Raw genomic sequence first — 20466 nt, forward strand, 5'->3', positions numbered from 1 at the left:
ACACCCATATCATAAATTGCAGTTGATACTATCATTAAATAATTACATTTATCAATGTCCATTTCCTAGATTGTCTCAATGTCAATCGTTCCACAGCATAATCCAGCATTTCCACATTAGAAATGATTAAACTCCTACAGACAGTGAGCTCAATCCTCACAAGCAAAGTTTCTCACCCAGTAAAACATGTTCTTTTAATAAATAGTTCAATCAGGACATTGATCAGTGAGACCTGTGAACCTAACACTAATCTACCCCAACAAGCCTCTGTCGTGATACAATCTGGATTTTGAACATATGTGAAACATTCCATCCTGATATTTATCACCTCCTTACAATATAACATTAGATGCTTCAATATCTCCAGCTGGCCTGGGGATTTACGGAGTCAACGGGCACGCTGACCTGTACTTACAGGCCAGCGCGACCGTTGGCCTGTGAGTACATCTTGGACCCTTTACATCTAAGGTAGCAAGCAAATTGAAACAGCATTTCATAGATCAATATTTAAGCTTGAAGCCCAGGAATTTGTATAAATTAGGAGTTCAAAGACCCCCTTTTATGGGAAATTTAACATAGTCTGTCAACATAACGTGTTTATTTATTGAAGTCTGAGTTTCAACCTAGTCGTGCTCCCATCCCATAGCTTTCTTTTTTCAACAGTGTAGGCTGCACAACTGCAATCTCTTTCATTAAGTGCAGGTGCAGCATCACTGCTTCATGCTCCACAAACTTCTCTGTAAATCCTGTAAAGGTCAGTGATAGAGGTATTTCCACTAGCTTTTAAAATCTTAAAAGATAATGATATTTCTTTCCCTTTAATCACTGTCTTCCAGGAAGTGAAACCAAATTCAGCACTAATTGAGGTAATGGAAAAAGATGGAGGTTGCTATAAGAGATGCCCAAATAATGCTCTCAATGGCCGAGCGCCAACTCCATGCTTTAAGAGCCTAAATCAATAATCCATAAATAATACTTGGTACTACATTTCTATATGTGCCAGATATTTTTTATTTTATAAAGCCTGCCAGAGTTCAGTGGATTTAAAATTCTAGGTTAGTGTGCCGGGCTATCATTAAAATAGCTGGGTGTTAATATAACCCCTATGGGCTTGGTGCCTTGGTTGAATGAGCCCAGTGAAAACCAGAAAATAGATACATCTGACACAAATCTGCTCCTTCTGTTGGGGACAGACCCCCAGGTATGCCAGTGGGACAGTGGAAGCGGGGGACCGGGAGGGCCCAACACCGTCCCCAAGAATAAACAGAGGACGCGGTCAAAAGCAAGTCCAAACTGCGGTTTATTACAGACAAAACCAACAGGGATCAACACAGGAACAGGAAAAATCCATGTACATCTTGCTCTTCCTCGGTTTGCAGGGCGGTTTTACTAACACATGTCGTCAGCATGACAGCACAACTTGGGCCCTTCTTCAGAAAACCTATTGGGCCAAATGTTTGGGTATTGAGTATGTTATTACCTATACAGGGCACTACAGATGTTATTCTACTGACCCTCGCATGTCAGGTGGCTGGCCTGGACCATCCCCAAGTCACTAACTATAACATTGTTGCAGTGTTGTGGACTTACCATTGGTTCTTGTCCGTTGCCACCCACCCCTAGGGAACTAATCTGTGATTGGCTAGAGCTGACGTCCCCAGGCCTGGGATCTGCAAAGATTCTCAACTCACTGTGTACCTCTTCAAGGTAACAAGAATGACTATACGTCTGCATTGTAACCCGTGTGTACCACCTTAGCTTATGAGAGTGCTCTCCTGATCGGCACAACATTTGTTGCATACTGTTGCTGTCTGTGTCTGGCCGGCTGGGACCAGCTCTCCTTTCCCACTGGTGATCCCTGTCCATTGGCTGCTTCAGCAGCGTCACGTGTTCAGAGACCACGAATTTCAGTGGTGCAGCTCTGAATTAGCAGGATGTATTAGTATTTTCTGCAGCTGGTCCCTTTGTCATCTGAGGATGGAATGCCCTCCGTATCTCTTGACCTTGGCTGTGGGTTCTGTCTCACACGTCTTGCTCTCTGTCCAGCCTGAATCGGCTCAGCTCATTTCTTGCTCAGAGCCTGGAGCCTGCTGTAATTTTCCTAACCCTTCTAATGCGGTTTCTATAGTGTCCATGCTATACTACACTTGGCTCTGTCAGTTCCCATAGGAGCTCCAGCAGTTCCATTGGGTTGTTTGCATGTAAGCATCGGCAAGCTTTGCTCAGGATCTCTTGTCTCTTGCGGTTTCTGTGTTGCTGCGTTTGGCTAATGGCAAAATAATGAAAGCAATGACAGTATGTAGATGTGCCTGCCCACGAACTGTACGCTCATATTCTTTATGTCTTCGAGTGTCTGTTTGTGTCCCGAAGTGCGGATGGCATGTGTGCTTCATGTCTAATGCTGCTATGTCGTGGTGTCTCTAACGACGTCAGAAATATGGCTGCTTGGTGCTCTAGTCCAAGCTGTCCATGCAGATGACGTTAATCATGGGCCGTGGCTCTTCATCCATGCATAGATAGATCTGCATGTCCCTTGATCGGTATGGCTGGCTCAGGGGATTCCTCTCGAAATACTTGTCAATCATGTGTCTGTTGGGAATTTGTCCAAAATAGGATGGGTGATTGCAGTGTTTTCTGGCCTTCTTCCTTGTCATGAATTTAGTAGTAGGGGCAGGGGGTGGTAGGCTTCCCCATCCCTCTTCATTCCCATAGTTAAAGGTTTCTCCTTGGCTGTGAGTGTCATTTAAAGAAATGATTAAGCCAGAAACCTCTCACCTAATCAGATTCATATATATGCCCAGAGTATTCCTGCTCCAGGAGGTGTTTGTTGATTGTGTGTGAATGAAAGAAAATCTGGAGGGCATGTTCAATATCAGGTGCTTGTTGTTACGCTCCTCTTTGTGTCCTTGTTTATTGTCTTGGCTCTGGTGTTGTTAAGGCTGCCACAGAATCCCTCATCTGTTTCTGAATGAGGAACAGAAATCAGGGCACAGACCGCTTCCTCGAGCCAAAATCAATGGACAGTTGAACATTGGTAGGAATACTTTTTCCACGCTGCAGCCAAAGAGGGCGAAGCGGACCTGCCTCTAGGTCTGAGCTAGAACTTTCAATCCGGCCTAGATTATGCAAGAGGCTGCTGCCCACAGTCCTCAAAGACCTGATTCCCTGGCATCTCAATATCCGACCAACTGCAACACTAGCAGAAATGGTACCAGAGCAGGGACATCGAGAACATGCAAACAGCATCTGGAAGTGTGCACCAGGCAGCCCTTGCGCAAGCCAATGGAACCCTTTTGGCTGATAACTATAACTCTTTCAGTGTCATTGCCACCTTGGGATCACGTTCACTCAACAAACTACTGCTGCTTGCATTTTAACTGTTCAAGGTTTACTCACCAACAAAACCTGCTTGCTGAACCAGAGCCCTCCTCTTCAAGGAATGGCTTCTGCTTAACATCTAGGAGCACACCCCTCCCCTCTCAACCTAACATGAGACTGGCCGATCTGCTACCACCAGTTTGCTCCCCATGTTGCTTGTAGATCCTTATCTGCCTAATTGCCTGCCACCCCTGTTTATAGCACCATACTCCCTTGTATTGATCCCTTGTGGCCTGCTTCCCTTGCCATACACCTCCTCTATGAGTACTACAGTGCTCTGTTGTTTCCCAAAGCTAGGTCCACGATCCATAAATGCCCTAATAATTATAATACTAATGATGATAATAATAAAATATGGCCTTTGTTCCTTCAAAGTAGTATGTGCACAATAAAGTAGAACCCAGCCATTATCAGTGCGGTGGTCGAAGATTAAATGTCAAACATATTAGGAACGAAGTGTAGCCTAGTTAACTTACAGCAAAGTAAACCTGAAATCTCCACACCAGGAGCAGCGGGTGATGGTAAAGTGGAAGCCAAAATTAAATGTACGGACGTTGCCACAGATGAAAAGGGGTAGTCGTCAGAAAGATCTTGGAGTCGGGTGAGGGCTGGGTGGGAAAAATTTGGGTTATAACACTGGATCCTATTGGAAACCATTGCTGCTCATCGTCCTCATAGATCTGCTTCCATCTTCGGCAATACCAGGTGCCAAGCTGCCATTATAGTGGGGAGCGCTCCAAGAACCTGCAAAGACAGCTGGCAAGTTTATCATTGATGTTCTAAGCCGCAGCTCTTTCTGGTTCATTGCCATCATCAAAATTAGGAGCAATCAATGAACTCCCACTGCGCAAATTCCTACCTTTCGAGTTTCACTCTCCAACAAAAGCTTCTTTTAGGGTCAGTATCTACTAAATGTTCTGTGTTGCTTGTTGGTCCTCTAAAGTATTGTTTACAAAACAAAGTAGATTAAAAACATAACCCAGACAGCACTGGGACCAAATACTAAATCTCAAACCCAATAGTAGGCAAGAGAAGCTTTATTGAACAAACAACTCAGCTGATGAAACGCTGTATTTGAAGTAGACAGAAGAGCCTGTAACCCAAACTCCACCAAGAGATTGGTAACAGTGGAGTAAACCCCAAACTTACAAGTAAGGAAATTGCTGGCATTGAAAGGATCATAACTGGCAATGGCCTGGGGCATGCAAGTGTGGGCGTGGTGGGAGAAATGTAAGGTAGACTTGTGTTGGATGGGTTGTTTAGGCCTTGGGGGACAATCCCCAGACAATTGGTAAGAAGACAAATAAAAAAAAACATTTAAAAATGTGGTATTGAAAAGGGAAAGACGAAATTGGTTACAGGGAAAAGGGAAAGAGATGGAAGGCGTCATGGCTCAGTTTAATTTAAATAACATACGTTTGATTCACTTAAAAGATATCAGACAATTATACTTTAGAAAATCTATGCATCAGCAAAACATGAGAATAGAAAAGATGCAACCAAGCAAAAACAGATTTGGAGCAGATTTGAAAACCTACTCCTGCTTTCTGCTCATGCAGGAGTGGTGGGGAATGTTTTCTCCTACAATACTGGCTGGTGGCTAGCCAAGATGGAGCGCAAGATTTTCTTTTGGCAGTCTGGAATACTCTTGCAGTGAGCCCGGTGGATATTATATGAGTGGGAGTGGAAAAGCCAGGCCCTCCCCACACAGTTTTACGGCCTTTGTGAGACTTTACAGTTGTTTTGCAAAGCATTGGTCAAAGAGTTAAAGATGATCTACTAAGCAGGACAGTGCATGGCTTGTCCACAAGGCTGTAAGAATCTTCTAGGGCCAGGTACCGCCCTCAAGCTTTAGAACCTGATGCTTCAGGCACGAGTGCATCCCTCAGGTCACGTTTGCTACTTGTAATGCTCAAATATTTTACTGCCAGGGCATTTCTGGCCTGAAACTGACTATAGGCGAGGTCTGGGTCCCGGGGACGAGCTGACTTTAATTGTGCTCTGATCAATACATGATTGAGTTAATTTTCAGTCATAGACTGTATGCTGTTCCAAAGCTTGAAGGCCAGCAGACGGATTCGTTTTCCATCATTTTCCTTTCTCCTGTACCTCTGTACCAGAAAGGCGCCGTTATTTGGTGAAAAAAGCATACTTGTAGAACAGTACACAGACTAGTCAGAGGTGAGAAGAGATTAGAAGGTTTTGAATTAAGGAGTGCTATGTGCATTAATTCTACTAGCCATGGGCAGCCAGTGTGGGTGAAATTGGCTCATTTGAATATGACCATTTACATTCCAATTGTCTATTTCTTTTAAGGGGCTCCAATGGCTCAGGGGAAGCCATTGGTGGAGTAAACGTTATTAATGGACTGAGGCTTACTGTTACGTCTTTAAGAGAAGTTACCACGTAGTCTTTATTGAACTGATGCATAGCATTGCACCAAATGCTAAGATCCTCTATTGTTAGGGTGGGAGAACTGGACATAAATATCTCTGTGAGGGCTTTGGCCAAGATATTTTCCAAATTAATTTAGGATTCAGGGGCTCGATAAATCAGAAAGAGGTATGCTGTGGATTTTGAAGAGAAAATGTATTTCAGGTGTAATGAGTGATATTAGAATGAACACCATAACTATGTGTATGCTATGCTTGTGAATAAGACGGCACTGCACCATGGGTCCCAATCAGGGCCGGTCTTTGTGTCAGGCAGCTCAGGCGGCTGCCTGACGTCAGTCAGCCTATAGGGGCACTGCGCTGCAGTGCTCTAAGTCCTGCAAGCCAGGCCACACGCACCAGCCAGGCCTATTCAGAATCATTTTTATGTCACCAACACATCAGACAACGAACATCACTCACATCCGTGTATTACTGCTGCTTCAGGCTGCCTTTGCCCTCAGACAGGGCAGGGCAGCAATTGACAATTAGCAACATTTGTTTGTTGCTAGTTGCTTTCACTTCCCCAGCCCCGGGCCCCACTGGCGCCAGCCAGGTCCATGGGCGCAACGCACTTGCGGCGGGCCCACAGCCTGTGGGCGCGCACGCACTGATAGATTGAAGATTGGGGCTGGCTGGCGCCCCCACCATTCAGAAAAGAGGAGCGAGTGGTGGGTGCAAGCAGCAGCACATCAGGTAAGTGTTTGGGCCAACTTGTGTGTGTGTCCGGGTTTCCGCCACTGCTCTAGTGCACTTTGACAGAGATTGGAGGCAAACAATCTCTGTCAAAGTGCACTAGTAGCACAAGTGTGTAATAACATAGACGTCCATTATTAGAGCACTTGGAATCCAGCCGATGGATTCCAGCATGAAACCCTACGGTCGAGCAGTGCACCAAGCATGCCTGCCTACATATGAAAATCAAAATTCCTGAGATTTATGCATACAAAGGTTTTTCCTGAATTTTGCTGTACCGAAATTGGACATTTCACCTTAGTTTTTCATCAGGTTATGTAGTGCAGTGGCGAGTTGTCAAGACTGCAAACCTGATGGCTGTGGTTCAATGGGGCTGAGTCCACCCTAACCTGGCAGAAAGAAAGAAAGCAAAAGAAATGCGCGTTTGCATTGAAAGTCGTCAAAAAAGAATGAAAGGTGAAGCAAAATAAACGCAGGTTATTTTGCTTCACCTGCATTCTTTTTGCCAATGTGTGAAGCGTTACAGTCATTACTGCAGAGACAGAGCCACACTCAGGCAGGGAGTCCATGGCAGTGCAGTCCTGCAAGCATAACACAACAAAGAAAAGTAATCAGTGAAAGCTGTCCCTCACCAAAATTCCTGAGATTCCAGGGTCTTTCCCAGAGACCCAGAGAAATGGTTAAAATTCCTGAGTCTCCGGGAAAAATCCAGAGGTTAGGCAGGTATGGCACCAAGTCATCATTATTATTATCCCTCTGCTCTTATAGAGCTCCTTTTGAAAAGTAATCCCACCACAGGTAGTTAGACTGCGTATTCCACATTATTAATTGCTGCCTGTGTTACAAAAAAAGAATGCACATTTGTGTAAAACGCCCAAAAATTAGAATAGGCAATGCATAATCCCTTAAAGTGTGTGACATTAAAAAGCGGTATCTTTTTAGGCGCCCAGGTGGACTAGGTCACTGAACTGCAGATGTTGTTGAACTATGAAAATGTGATGCGTGAGTCCTCTACTTACTTGCATTCTTTTGATGAGGTTTACTCGGCATATAGGGGCAGTGGTGATATTGTCTTGCGTATAGGGGCTACGTTTAATAAGCTTTATACTAGACATGATGGATCATGGGAGCGGCTAAATCGGTTGGCGTCATTGTATAGTTTGTCATTATGTTGTCCATATCTGTTATCGCATCTATTTTAAAACTAGTTGCACTCGTTCTAGCATGCTCAGTTGTCTTAAAATGGCTATTTCTTACTTTATGTATGACCTGTATTAAGGACTGGGCGTTTGTTGGCAATGATAAAGTGATGCCAGCTCAAGTGGGAGGTGGGAATACCAAGCGCCTGGAGATAGAGCACCGCATTCAGACAAAAGTTTGCAATATGTACTGCCAGCCAGCCAGGTTATACTCATCGACATAATATGTCAGTCTCCGGGAGATTTTGGGAACCGACTTGTTTCGGTGTGTTTGCCTAGCGCTGCAGACCCTGAGTGCTGTCAAAGTGCCTCTGTTTTCTGGGCCATTTCGAATTTTCACCATTTGTGCAGCGGCTTGGTATGTCTATTGGGAGATATCGCTGCCTGGAGTTGTTGTCGCCTCCTGAAACAAAGTAAAACCAGGTTCTCCTCAAATTTACATCTGTCACATCTTGGAATGATAACCTACTATCAGAAAATGATTCATATGGTTAGTCTAGTATTGCGATGTGAGGTGGTAGGAACAGAACACCTGGCTGCAACACAGGACCAGTGGTCAGTGGGCCCTCAGACCCCTGCAGGCTGGTCACACTGCAGTGTGCCAGTACGGACAGTTTGAAACTGCTTCCCTAAGAGCAGGTGACAGAAAACCATTTACTTGGGAAGCAACAGCTGTGTTTTCACGTTAGAATTCTTCTGTAAAGTACTTGAATTACAATGTAATGAAAGTAGCTTCATTTATATAGCAATTATTTATTCATATTGAGGAGAGGTTTTGTCGCACAACAGAGGTGTAGTTTGGGAGTGACGTGAGCCAGTCGGGGGAGGAGGGGCGCATTCTGATGAATGGGGGTGGGGCGCCAACGATGCTTCCCGCCTGGGGTGCAATCTGGTGTAAGACCAGCCCTGGTCCCAATCCTCATGGCAAGCCATGGGGTCGGTTAGGGTCCAGTTTACGGTAGTTGTCATCCACTTTTCCAGAATTTCTACTGCCAGTTCTGAATTCTTCTGTAATAACTGGGGGAATTTCCAGCTAGCCACTCCCAAAGAAAATGTCATATTTCCTTTTATTTCTGTTGCCTGGAAAGATGGATGTGAGCAAGTGCTTGCCACTGTTGCACGGTCACACTATGGTGACCGCCATTTGGCCTAAGTCGTTTTCTTTCCCAAGTAATTAACATCTTTTCATGCAGCTAGTTCTCAACACTATATTTATGCAAAAGTGTCTGACTGAGCTCCCTAAACAAAGGAAAAGCAAGTTTTAAAAAAGTGGTGCAAAGTTTGCTTTCCATGAGATCTCTGTAGCCAAGTGGTAAGCCCTCCCGTAAATAAACTCCAAACAAAAATCATATCTGTCATTTTCTTTTTTTTTTTAAGTGGCACAGTCACCAGTCTACTGCACAGTACTGGCTGAAAGGTGAATTACATGCTACAGAGGCACTAACAATAGTGACATCAGCAGTGACAGCATTAATACATGAAGATCTCACATCAAATTGAATCACAACAATAATTCAGGTGCTGCTAAAACAATGCAGCATATTATGAAAGCCAACTGAATACATTAAAACATCAAGGTTATAACTGAGGCTTAATCTGGCCTTACAGAGTCTCTGCTATTTTCCATTTAAGGAACCTTATTTATATAATTATATTACATAATATTTAGGCATGAAGGTGCAAGCCACGTTCTCCATTCCCCATATTACTGCTTGTTAGGGAATCTGACGAACCCCAAACGCATAGCATCTCCGGCCTGTAGAAGGCCCTTCACCGTCCTTTGGTTCCAGCATCTTTGGAATGTTTCTTGACTTTAAAAAGTTCTGCTCCTACTGTGGACTTTATTGGGGTTTGGTAGGGACTTGTTTTGGATGAGCTCTTGACAGTATCTTCTTTTGTTTGTCTGCTTCAGATCCGAAATCCGGGACTGCTACCCAAACAAGTTCATACAGAGGGATGACACCAAGCGGTTCCACATCCTCAATACACTCTTTAACATGTCAGGTAAGCCAGGGGTAGTAGGACCCTAAGACTCCATCTGGCGCTTTTCAAACTCCTAAGCTTTTCATGCACTGCATTTGATATCGTCGGTGGTCTGGGGATAGTGTTGTTTCTATATATTGCAGTCTATATCAGAGGGACTCCTTGCCTCCTCTGTAGCCCCTTTGGTGACTTTAGTGAGCTCTGATTGAAGGGAGGGGAAGGGGAGCTCTGTGGCTGGTCATTGGGATTTCAATTTTAATAAAAGTGCACCCGAAAACATGTCTTTGATTATGTGAGCCCTGTGCTACTTCTAATATCACATACATGGGAAGATATTTTCCTTTTTACCAATGAGCATTGTATCTGTGTGTGTACTAGGCACTGGCACATACAGAGTGATCAATGCTCTGTTCCAGAGAAACATCTGACCAGAGTTACATGTACTTTTCATTCAGATTCTCTTAGTGGCAGACCTTCTAGTTAGGAAAATTGTAATGTGGGTGCCATTTATTAGGAAACTGTAATGCACATGCAGATTGTTATGAAGTTACTCGCTTGATATTACTTTGGTGAGGTGTTGCTCCTACCTGAACTATTATTTTGATGATGAATTAGTTTTAGCCCTTAATTCAGCCAGGCCCAAGAAGAAGCTCTCTCTGGACTGGGCTGAAAGGATCATTCGCTTGCTAATGCTCTGGCATGGAATCCTCAGCTCTGAATGTCACACCTGGCCCAACCCTGGAAAGTCCACCTGGGTGTTTATTAGTGAAATCCCTTCCCCACTGTCTTGAAAAGTACCAGGCAGCGCTTCTGGCTACGAGCATGTGCACCCTTCTATATTGGCCTTTCAACATCCTTGACCTTGATTTAAGAAAGCTAGTGGCCCACCTCTCTCCTGAAAGAAGAGATATTTGCTGTGTTGGAATTGGGAGGAAACAAAGTGTGTCATGTGGGATGCCCACACAGATTGCAGACACATTTTGTGATGTCACGTAAAAGGCGCTGAAGGTTATTTTAGAAATAAGGCTTCTGATTAATGCCTTTCAAGGCTTGCAATTTGCCTCAACAAGACTCCATCATGGTGTTCTCTTATTCATTGCAATGCTCGGCCAACAAAACGTGAGGGTTCCTTGAAGGCCCTCACACCTCACTTTAAAAAAAACCTGAGAAGATTTGTCCCTTCCTTGCCTCAAAATATGGCAGCTTACTCGAGATGGACTGGCAGCTTCACGCCACCCTTTTTAGTTGTGGCTATTAGGTGGTTGCTGAAAGTGCTACCCTTAAGCCAAAACTTAACATAAGAGCTTCAAATAGGGGCTTTGAATGAGGGTCTCCAATGCATTTCAATGCAGCTGACATATGAGGATGAATTTGTGTTGTTTGACTATGTGTGCCACCCATTTAACGCCCATCTCTAAGTGAAATCTATATGATTTTCACCCCATTCCCACCCATCTCACCCTAAACCATAACCCTTTTTGCATTCTTTGCCTGTATTCGTATTGTGTGCTGAATGTGCCAGCCATTTTGACTTCCAAAATGGTGGCCGCCATATGTTAATGTTAAGAAAAATGTATTTGATTTTATTGATGTTTTAAAAAATAATGACTACATCTTTGAATCTATGTTACACATTTTAATGTATTTTGAATGTAAAATGAACAAGTTGATGTGGTAGTTACGTTTTGGTCTAAAATGTCTTTTAAAATGTTCATATAGTGATTTGTGGGGTGTTGGTAAAGTGTTTTTGATGTAAGCAACACCTGATTGGCTGTGCAGTGAGTGATGTTAGTGTGATGTGGGTGGTTCTCCAGTCTGTGTTTGTTTACCCAGGGCAGCCATTTTATTTCAACATCAGACTATAGGTAAGGATGTTCATTCTGTTATATTGTGCGTGCACTCCCTCTGGCTGTGCATGAGGATGGAACTCTGAAGCAATGGAACCTGTGGTGCACGATCAGAAGCATAACTGCTGTCACTTGGCATCCGATACATACAGTGTCTGCAAGCAGCTTCAGAACCCATGAGTTCCCCAGGGCCTTCCCTGGGTCGAGTGCGCAGGGTGCCATTGCCGGGGCTGGGTGAGGACACGTGCAGTGCTGGGGCATGGGAGGGGCCTTTCGCGCTCTTCAAGGGAACCACTTGTTTTAAATGAGACTGCAAAACAATGAACCAATCACTTAATTGCGTGCAACCTCTTTAATACAGGACATTTACCAATGGGCAAGCAGGCAGAGAGTGCCATATGTGGCACTCTATATCAACCAGCAAGCATGCAGAGAGAAATTCATTGCAGCGTAACTGTAGGGGGAAAAGGGGCATGCCTTAAAGAAAATGCTTGCCAAACCTCAGGGGCGCAAGGCTGGTCATTCCCAGGTCACAAGCATAGGTGTCGGTGAAAGGCTAGAGAGAGCACTTGTTCTCAGAAACTTCGCTAATCTTCTGAAAGAGGAGCTCTCTCTCATCGCCCAAAGCACGGTGTCATGTGAGTTAATATACGGGGAAAACAGCAAAACTGCCCGCAGCCACACCGTGCAAAGAGAGCTGCTGCCCTGTCTGCGCCAGAGCGGTGGCATCAAGAGGGGCACCTCAAAATGTTGGAGCAAATCAACAGAGTCAATAAAAACAGATAGTGGACCCCACTTCCGTGAGTGGAATAAAATAACCTTGTTAAACAGAAACACTGCAACACACCATGGAATGTCATTAAACACTGGTATTGAACAAATTAAAAGCATTCACAAATACCAGAAGTTATCCTCGTTTTTCAGTGTTGTTTTCTTTTTTTCTGTGCCTTTCTGGCTCATTGCTGGCAAGGGGAGTGTGGGCGGTGTAATGCACGCCCATTCTTGCGTTCCACCATTTTGCTTTTTTTTTTTGCTTTTTATCACTGCCCCTCTGCCTGAAACAGACTGCAATCTCTATTGCATGAAGTAAATCGCTTGTACGGGGGTCAATGCGTTCCAGTTATGATTGTGACCTCTATGCTAAAGGCAAGGGATCACAGCAGTTGACACACTGTGTTGCTACACACTGTAACTACAGTGTTTTGATAATCGGCACCGGCCTATCAAAGCTGTTTTCATCTAGATCTACAAGCAGTGACCATTGGCATTGTAGTGTGGGGTGGCCAGGTGGGGAAAAAAATGTAGCAGCTGTTATATATTTGTCTTGCGGGGCAATCACTCTCATTCCATCGTCTGACCTGCCCATGCCCACAATGAGAGTTAGTACGAATGCAGTACATTGCAAACAAGCATTGGCAAAGCCAACAGTTTTGACTTTTTGGTAGCACTGGATAGACATTTGCCGGGCACTGCCATAATAGTATTACCTGTCCACAAGATGGCAATGGTGTGATTACCTGGGCATGTGAGAGCTGTGCCTGGTAAATGCCTACCGAGTACCAATAAAAGGCCAAAATGGTTGGCGTTACCAATGCTTGTTAGGGCTAGTGGAAGGAGCAGCTTTGTCGGCTGGTCACTACACCAGTGTTTAATGCCTGGATGAGCCCCGCACGAGCCAGGGATCCTTTATGCAAGCCGAGTGGTCTTTGTACACTACAGAGGCTGCTTGCTTGGAACGTTGGGCCCAGAGTCTTCACGTGTCTGTTCTATTGGATAATTAAACCAAAGAGGCCAGTAGACCCGGAGCAAACTCCTGCCTCTAATCACAATGCTCTGCACTCTAGTTTCAGTCTAGACCACAGACATGTGAGAAATTAATCTACAGGATAATATTACCCAAAATCTGAACCAAGAGTCCAAATGTAAACTTTTAAGGAATGTAGCCTTTAAAAAAAACGATTACATTTGTTTCTTATGTCGCGCTTCAAGCGCGGGACCGAGAACTGAACCGGTGCTTCTCTGCAAGCGCTTTGTCCCTGTGCTGAGTTCACCAGTTCTCTGTAGCCCAACTGCCCCTTGTGGTTAAATGGGGTGCACTGAGACCCACAGATGGACACATTTTAGGAGCATACATTTGGTTGTTTTCTTTGCACTGGATATTCAGTACTACTGACCTTTAACAATACTTCTGAGAACAATACCCCCGCTGCTCCATGGCGTGAATTTAATGAGAGCATTGGTGATGGCACCCACAGCATACAGCAGTATCCACAAAAACACACTGACAACCTTCGAAGTTTTTAGGCAGTCAAAATCTAGAAACAAGAACATGTCAGTCCAGCTCCGAGGCTCCTACTAGACGCAGCAATCACTCTCACCGCCCCTGCGTCATATGGAAGGGCTGTTGGCGCTGGCCACGGGGTACTTACAGAAACTGGCCCTTGCCCAGATCCGAACCCTGAGGACAGAATCTATCCATCACAATTTAAAGAAGCTAAAGTCAATTAACGGTTCGGGCATTCCCCCGTCAGTGGACCTTTGAAGCTCCGAGTGCATCCCAGATAGACGTCATTCACGGCACACATCCTTAAGGTTTTTTACCACCCACTGCTAGTAGGTGACATGCAACAAACTCCTAAATAAACAAAGTGTACAAGTCAATAAAAGTGAAGGGGGGTGGGACGGTGAACTTTGACAGACAATTTACTTCAGGGTCCTATCCAACTGTTTGATTCATCACAAGTTAGGTGGTAGTGGTAAAAACAGTACCCTGTCCTGCATGAGCGAGGACGAATGCTTGTGATGTGCTGGTCTGTGTTGTCAGGTGGAATTACTTTGCAATGAGTGTCCTGTGTGGGGGCAGTGGGTGCCTGTGGGTCCAGGGTGGGTGATCTACTAGTGGGTATGGGTATCTTGCCCTGATCCATCCTGTGACTAGGCAAGTAAAAAACATACTGGAACGTACACATGAGTCTCCAGCAAGCTCATTCCATTGGCTACCAGAAAGTGATCGTAGCATATTGGCGATGAGGCGTGACAGAACCTGGAGAAACTAAGCAGGGGCTTGCCAAAGGGAGTAGGCAAGGACTGCCGCTGCCCCTCCTTACTAACCTGTCCATCAGTGTCATAGCACTAGCATTATGATGGGTAATTTACAGTCCTTGATAGAGTTCAAAGACCTCATGTCACTAATAAAAGGCTGCAGTGTTTTTTTTAGAATATATATACATGGGGTAACATATTGACAACCAGGACATATCACAAACCCTTGGTGAAGGTTTTGCCAGATATGGAGATGCTAAAAGGTACTCAAAGAATGACTCTAGGAGAATACGAGCCTGTATAATTGATGAGAGATAGCAATTATGTTGCCGACTAGTTATGAAGGATGCCGTTAGAGGGTGAAGGCCAGGCAATCGAGGAAGCATGCATAGTGGTTATCCCAGAGGTCGTTGTGGAAAGCAGAGTGGTAGCACTTGATGAGTGGGCAACAGCTCTGGGTAAGGATGCCTTTTTGCAAAATGTGAAGAGATGGATAAATGAAAAATGAGCAGAGAAGAGACAGGTTGTGGAAAAGGTTTGAGGGTAATGGGGGGGTAAGGGCCAAACTATCAATGGAGTTGAAGATAATGATGAGAAGTCGCAAGTTGAGGAACCTACTCATCAAGAGAGAAAATCGTATGGACGGCTCACGAAGAGCATGCAGTCATTATTATCACTAAATGTAAAGTACAAGACAAGGATTGGTGTCAGGCGTTGACAGGAATATGAAGAGGCCAGTTTGGGTTTATTGTCCATGCCTCAATCCCAATAAGAGAAATAAGGTAAACAAGTGACCGGTGTGCCCATTAACCATGCAAGTAGGACCATGGAAAATCATAGAAATATATGGAGGCTAATCTCGAGCGACAGCCACACATGTCATTGAGTTTCTGGAAGGAATTTGTATGAGAAAAGGATATGTGGAGGTATTGTTGCGGGGCAAAGGGATCCAATTTTCAGGCAAGAAGAGGAAAGAGTTTTGCGAGAGGAAAGGGTTGAGATGGACATTTACTTCCACATACCACCCAGAAGCTAACGGCATGATGGAACAGCTAAGTAGAGTATTACGTGGTGCCAAACAACAAGCAATTGTTAATTGGGTAGATGTTAGGGTAGCTTTAAAGGTGTTATTGAGCCTTGTGGGGTTACGTTGATACCTCCTTTTAAACATATGCAGGTCATGATGTATATTCTAAGTGCAACCCTGCACGATTGAGTAGAAGAGTGGAGTAAAGAGTGGAGGACCGGGAGCAGGGGAAGCGTGCAATGGAGCAGTGTATGACACGGCTGTGAGGAAGCATTTAAGGGGGAATTCTGCTGGTGGGGATGTAGTAAGACTTCAATGGGGTGTGCATAGAGAAGGATACATTCTCCAAGCCTGTGAAGGTGATTGAGGTGTCCAGGAATGCAGTGAGAGTGGAAGGGAGTCCGATATAGAATGTGAATAGGGTGCGGAACAGGTGAATTTTAGAGTAACGGAAAAAGATTGTGACAGAGGCATGGAAGAGAATATCCCTGAGGGAGGACAAGAAGGTTCTGGACCAGCCCCTGAGGGAGACGCTGTCAGAGGTGTATGTGATCGTGATGGGGGAAATGCCAATAGTGGATCTGCCAACAAAACTAGAGCTTATCTCTTATTATGCTGAAAATGCTGGCTCGTGCTTTTGAAATCATGTTAGTGCTTTTTGTTTGGAAACAGAGAACATTTTGGTAAGCATAATTTGATCTATGTCCTTTTGACCTACCAGAAACCTACCTGTACGCCTGCCTGGTGGACTTCTTCACAAACTGTTCCAGATACGTGAAGTAAGACTTCTGTAATCAGATTTTACATGCTGTGCTAGAGATGAATGTTGTGTTGGCATGCCAGTTTCAAAGACATCTGGAGTGACACAGTTTGTTATCAGACACCTTTAGTGACAGCTTCCATAGTGTATATGATGCGCCTTCTCTGTCTAGCTAGAGCTAGAAACCTTCAATGTCACGCACAGTCCCCTCTAGTCTAGGACCCTCATATTGCCCTCCCCCTCTATACACTTTATACAGCACTGACTGTAACGTAGAACAGGGTACATGGACCCATAGACAAACGCCTCTCATGCCCTTAGTTTCATACCTCCGACTTAGCAATCATGGCTAAGGCCTCTCACATGACACGCAGACGTTGGACCTTCTGACACCAGCACCCAGTACCTCCATTTAGGATAATGCTTACAATGCACTGGGTTACAAAGATCTGTTTGGGGCAGTCACAGTATACCAGTAAACAATAGCTTTAATGCTGCTCCCCTCAGTCATTGGATAGGCCTGTGGATGAGAATGGGGGTGGGGGCACCCATGCCCAATTGACTTGAAAGGTGCTGGAGTGTAGGAGTATTAGCCAATAAGAAAGCACAGCTCCCTATTGGATCAATTGGACACCCATTTAAATATCACGCTGTGATAGATTGGTTCACTTGAGGATATATAGCGCACAGACACCGCAGATCTAACTACCTCTAAGCAGCTGTACCCATTTAGGGATACTGTCCTAAATAAGCACATACGCTCTTACGCTGAGTAGCCAGCTTCAATCCAGAACATACACCACAGTACCATCTCCCCCCTTCACGTGAAACTGCACAGGACATGGTCCCACCCAGATAGATTTGCCCCTGCACTATGTATGGAAGCATTCCATGTGCCATGGCTATGCAGCACTCCCCTAGCTCAAACCTTTCATTTGTTGCTCAAACGAAGCCCTGCAGTTTCTCCTCTCACAGCTACAGTACACGGTCCATCTGTACATCAGAGAAAGGGGCGGAGGGGAGGTTGACAGTGCAGTGGGTTTAATCGCTGCGTCCACTACCAGCTTTTAAAACTGTCTTCCACCCACACCCCAGAATTTTGAGGCTGGCATCCCTCCCTCCCACACACCCAGACACAATGGATCAGCCAAGGAATTCATGTGATCAGACTCTGTTGGGTCGGTCCCACTATTTACGTTCTGGATGGGATCAAAATGGTAAGAACTCTTCATCCTGAGAGACAACTTAGCATTTCCGATGCCACATGAACAATCAACTCGAACCAACCTCTTCACTCTCACGTAACCAATCCTCTCTCCTACCTCCCCGCTAATTGACTCTGATTTCCAGCTCTTATCCCCTCACACTACTCCCACAATCAACCCTTGCGCAGGATAGCCTACAGAAATACCACATTCCCTGAACAACGCCACTGCTCCAATCTTTAGTCGTAACACATTCGCGCACGCATCCACCACAGCGACTAACAGTCTTGCAGAAATGACTCCCAATCAATGGATGTTGGGCTCTCCCCACTGGATGCAACACATACATAACCAACATCTTTGCCTCTTACCACCTACAATCACACCGTCACTGAGGACTCAGGCGCTTCTGGTCTGCACACATCAACACCTCAGGATTCAGAGCTGCTTTCTCTTCTATCCCACTAGCAAGCAACCCCTACCCCATCTTTTCCTGCAGGGCCACACGCAATTAGGCCACCAACATGGCAGGGGTTTCGCCATATAAGACGACTTCAAATTACATTTACATTACAAAGAGGACCTTTCTGGGCGAGGGAGGCTCTCTTGTCATGCCTGACCCTGTCCAGATGTTATGTTTACTGCCCTATATTTCCTCTTACGCTGCCCCTTCCTGATCCAAGGACAGATTTCTGGAAAGTATGGCCCTATATATAGTGACAGTGCCTTGTGCAGAGGAGGCGTGTTTACTGCTCAGGGACGTCATTAACCAAATGGTCTCAAAAGTCCAGAGTGAATGCTTCTTGCTCTGTATGTTTCCCCTTGCATTGCCTCATTATACACCCTCATACCAGCTCCAGGAGTGGGCCAATAACACCTGTTATAGCCCTATCCCCAGTGCTGGAATACCAGAGTATCTCATTGTTGTGTTAGTTGCGTACAAAACACCTGGACACAATAACCTAAATAATGTAACCTTTTCTTGTTCTCTCTTGCAGCTGTGAGACGGGCTACAAGTATGGGAACCTTTTCATGTCCTTCCGCAGCATCTTCCAGGATGTGCGGGACGCCATGGACTACGTGCACGACTCGGTAAGGGCGGGGCGGGGGCGTTATCTCATGGGCGCTACTGGCAGGGTGACCTCAGCAGTGGGTGCTGGTGGGCAGAGATACTGGCTGGGGCGCTGAGTAGACTGCGTCAAGATACGTCCGCCCACTCCTTGCAGGATTTCCCACGTCATACTCACACAGTGTCCTGAAATACTTGCTTTCGCTGTTTACCACTCGGGTGTGTTTGTTTCTCTGCCCCTTTGCTGGCAGGTTTATTATCAAAGTCATTTTTTATAATGAAAATTCTTCGAAAAAACTCATCGAACTATTGTTTTGTTTAATATCTGGGGGGCCCCCCAAGATCCTCCCTTCACTATATTTGTATCCCTACCGAAACCCCCTCCCTATCCCTTTTATCCCCTCACCCCCTATATATTTCGATGAGTTTTTTTGGATGTCATTTTTTCGTTAAAAATGACTTCGATGAAAGTGCTCTCGGCAAAAGAACGCAGTGCTGTGTGTTTATTCTCAGGCAGGGTTTTGGGTGGGAGGGTCACTTTCCATGCTAACCTGCTAGGAGCTCTGTCATGAATGCTCACTTGAATATCCTACGCTAAGGACATACCCCGGGACTGAAATGCATCCGTGCCTTTATCAAAGCATGCCAGGGCGTGTTACAGAATCTTTGCACCAGTGGATTGCAATTCTGCATGCTATTAGCAATAATGCGAAAATTGCCCAGGTGTAAAAAAGTATTCTTTCACTACATTGTACACCTTGGCAAAGTTTGCTGTGTGCTAATATCGGTCTGTAACCTTGCACTGGTGCAAACATAGGCATTGAAAGAACCGGATTTTTTGTCCTACGGTAATATTTGCCCTAGTGCTAATACAGTGCAAAGATGCACTTGTACTGGTTCAAAGTGTCTGTAATTTGGCCTCAGATGTAAAAGAAAAAGTCAATTTCATGCATCTTAAATATATATATATATACTTGAGGTCAGCAGGTCACATTGAGATGGCACTGTCAAAAATCTTGCCCTTTCTATTTATCCCAAAGAATGATAACTGTTGACCCCAATAAAATTCCAACATTTAATGTAAAGCATGTATGTATTTAATTAGTTATATGAATGATTCTTTTTATTTCCAATACAAAAAGACATACGTAAAGGAATAATTGAACACATCTAATAGTACGTGTCTTTAAAATCTGGGTGCCACCCACAACCAGACAAGATCAGTGATCATAAAACAGCGTAAGTGTTCTACTGAGAATCCAGCATTTCGACCTCAAGGAATGCCTGAGTACATGGGAATGAGGCATAAAAAGGTGAAGGGTGGAAAAAGAGGGAGAAGAGTAGGGATGTCAAGAGGGTAGGAATAAGGTTGTGAGTTGAACAAGGGTCAATCAAATTCTCAAAATTGGAAAAATGAAATGAAGGGCAAATGTAACCCATTCTTTCAAAAGAATTAGAATTTCTTTGTCGTATAACCTTCATAATCATATCTGTCAAATAGCAGCACAAGTCTAACAACCTATTGTCAGATAAAGCACATTCAGCTAAGGAACAAGTGCATAGCACCCCAACGTGTTTCAGTCCCCTAACAACTATGGGACCTTCCACAGTAGGAAACCCTTTCCCAATGTCTTTTGTGTTCTGCGTGGCTCCGTAGACAAAGGCGAGTGTATGATGAAATCTCTTTTTTTTTAAAGCGTAAGCACACTTGCATCCTTCAACAAGAATATAGTCTCCTTCACTTAAAAAGAGACCTGTACAACAATAGACAACTTGTGGTGTTTGTGAGTATGCGGCATGAAAACAATGTATTCAAGTATGCCCACCT

The 20466-nt window shown here is 44.7% G+C and overlaps 1 protein-coding gene across 2 annotated transcripts in view; it reads left to right on the forward strand.

The window, feature by feature from the left end:
• LOC138492057 (cytosolic purine 5'-nucleotidase-like) overlaps positions 1-20466 on the forward strand; it is a 270570-nt gene that overhangs the window by 157562 nt on the left and 92542 nt on the right. For both annotated transcript variants that reach the window (XM_069619009.1, XM_069619008.1), the window contains exons 5-7: positions 9618-9709; positions 16326-16383; positions 18568-18661. In XM_069619009.1, coding sequence (XP_069475110.1) covers positions 9618-9709; positions 16326-16383; positions 18568-18661 — 244 coding nt within the window. The remainder of the gene's footprint in view (positions 1-9617; positions 9710-16325; positions 16384-18567; positions 18662-20466) is intronic.

The sequence above is a fragment of the Ambystoma mexicanum genome, chromosome 10, assembly GCF_040938575.1.
Source record: "Ambystoma mexicanum isolate Mex_15411 chromosome 10, UKY_AmexF1_1, whole genome shotgun sequence".
NCBI lineage: Eukaryota > Metazoa > Chordata > Amphibia > Caudata > Ambystomatidae > Ambystoma > Ambystoma mexicanum.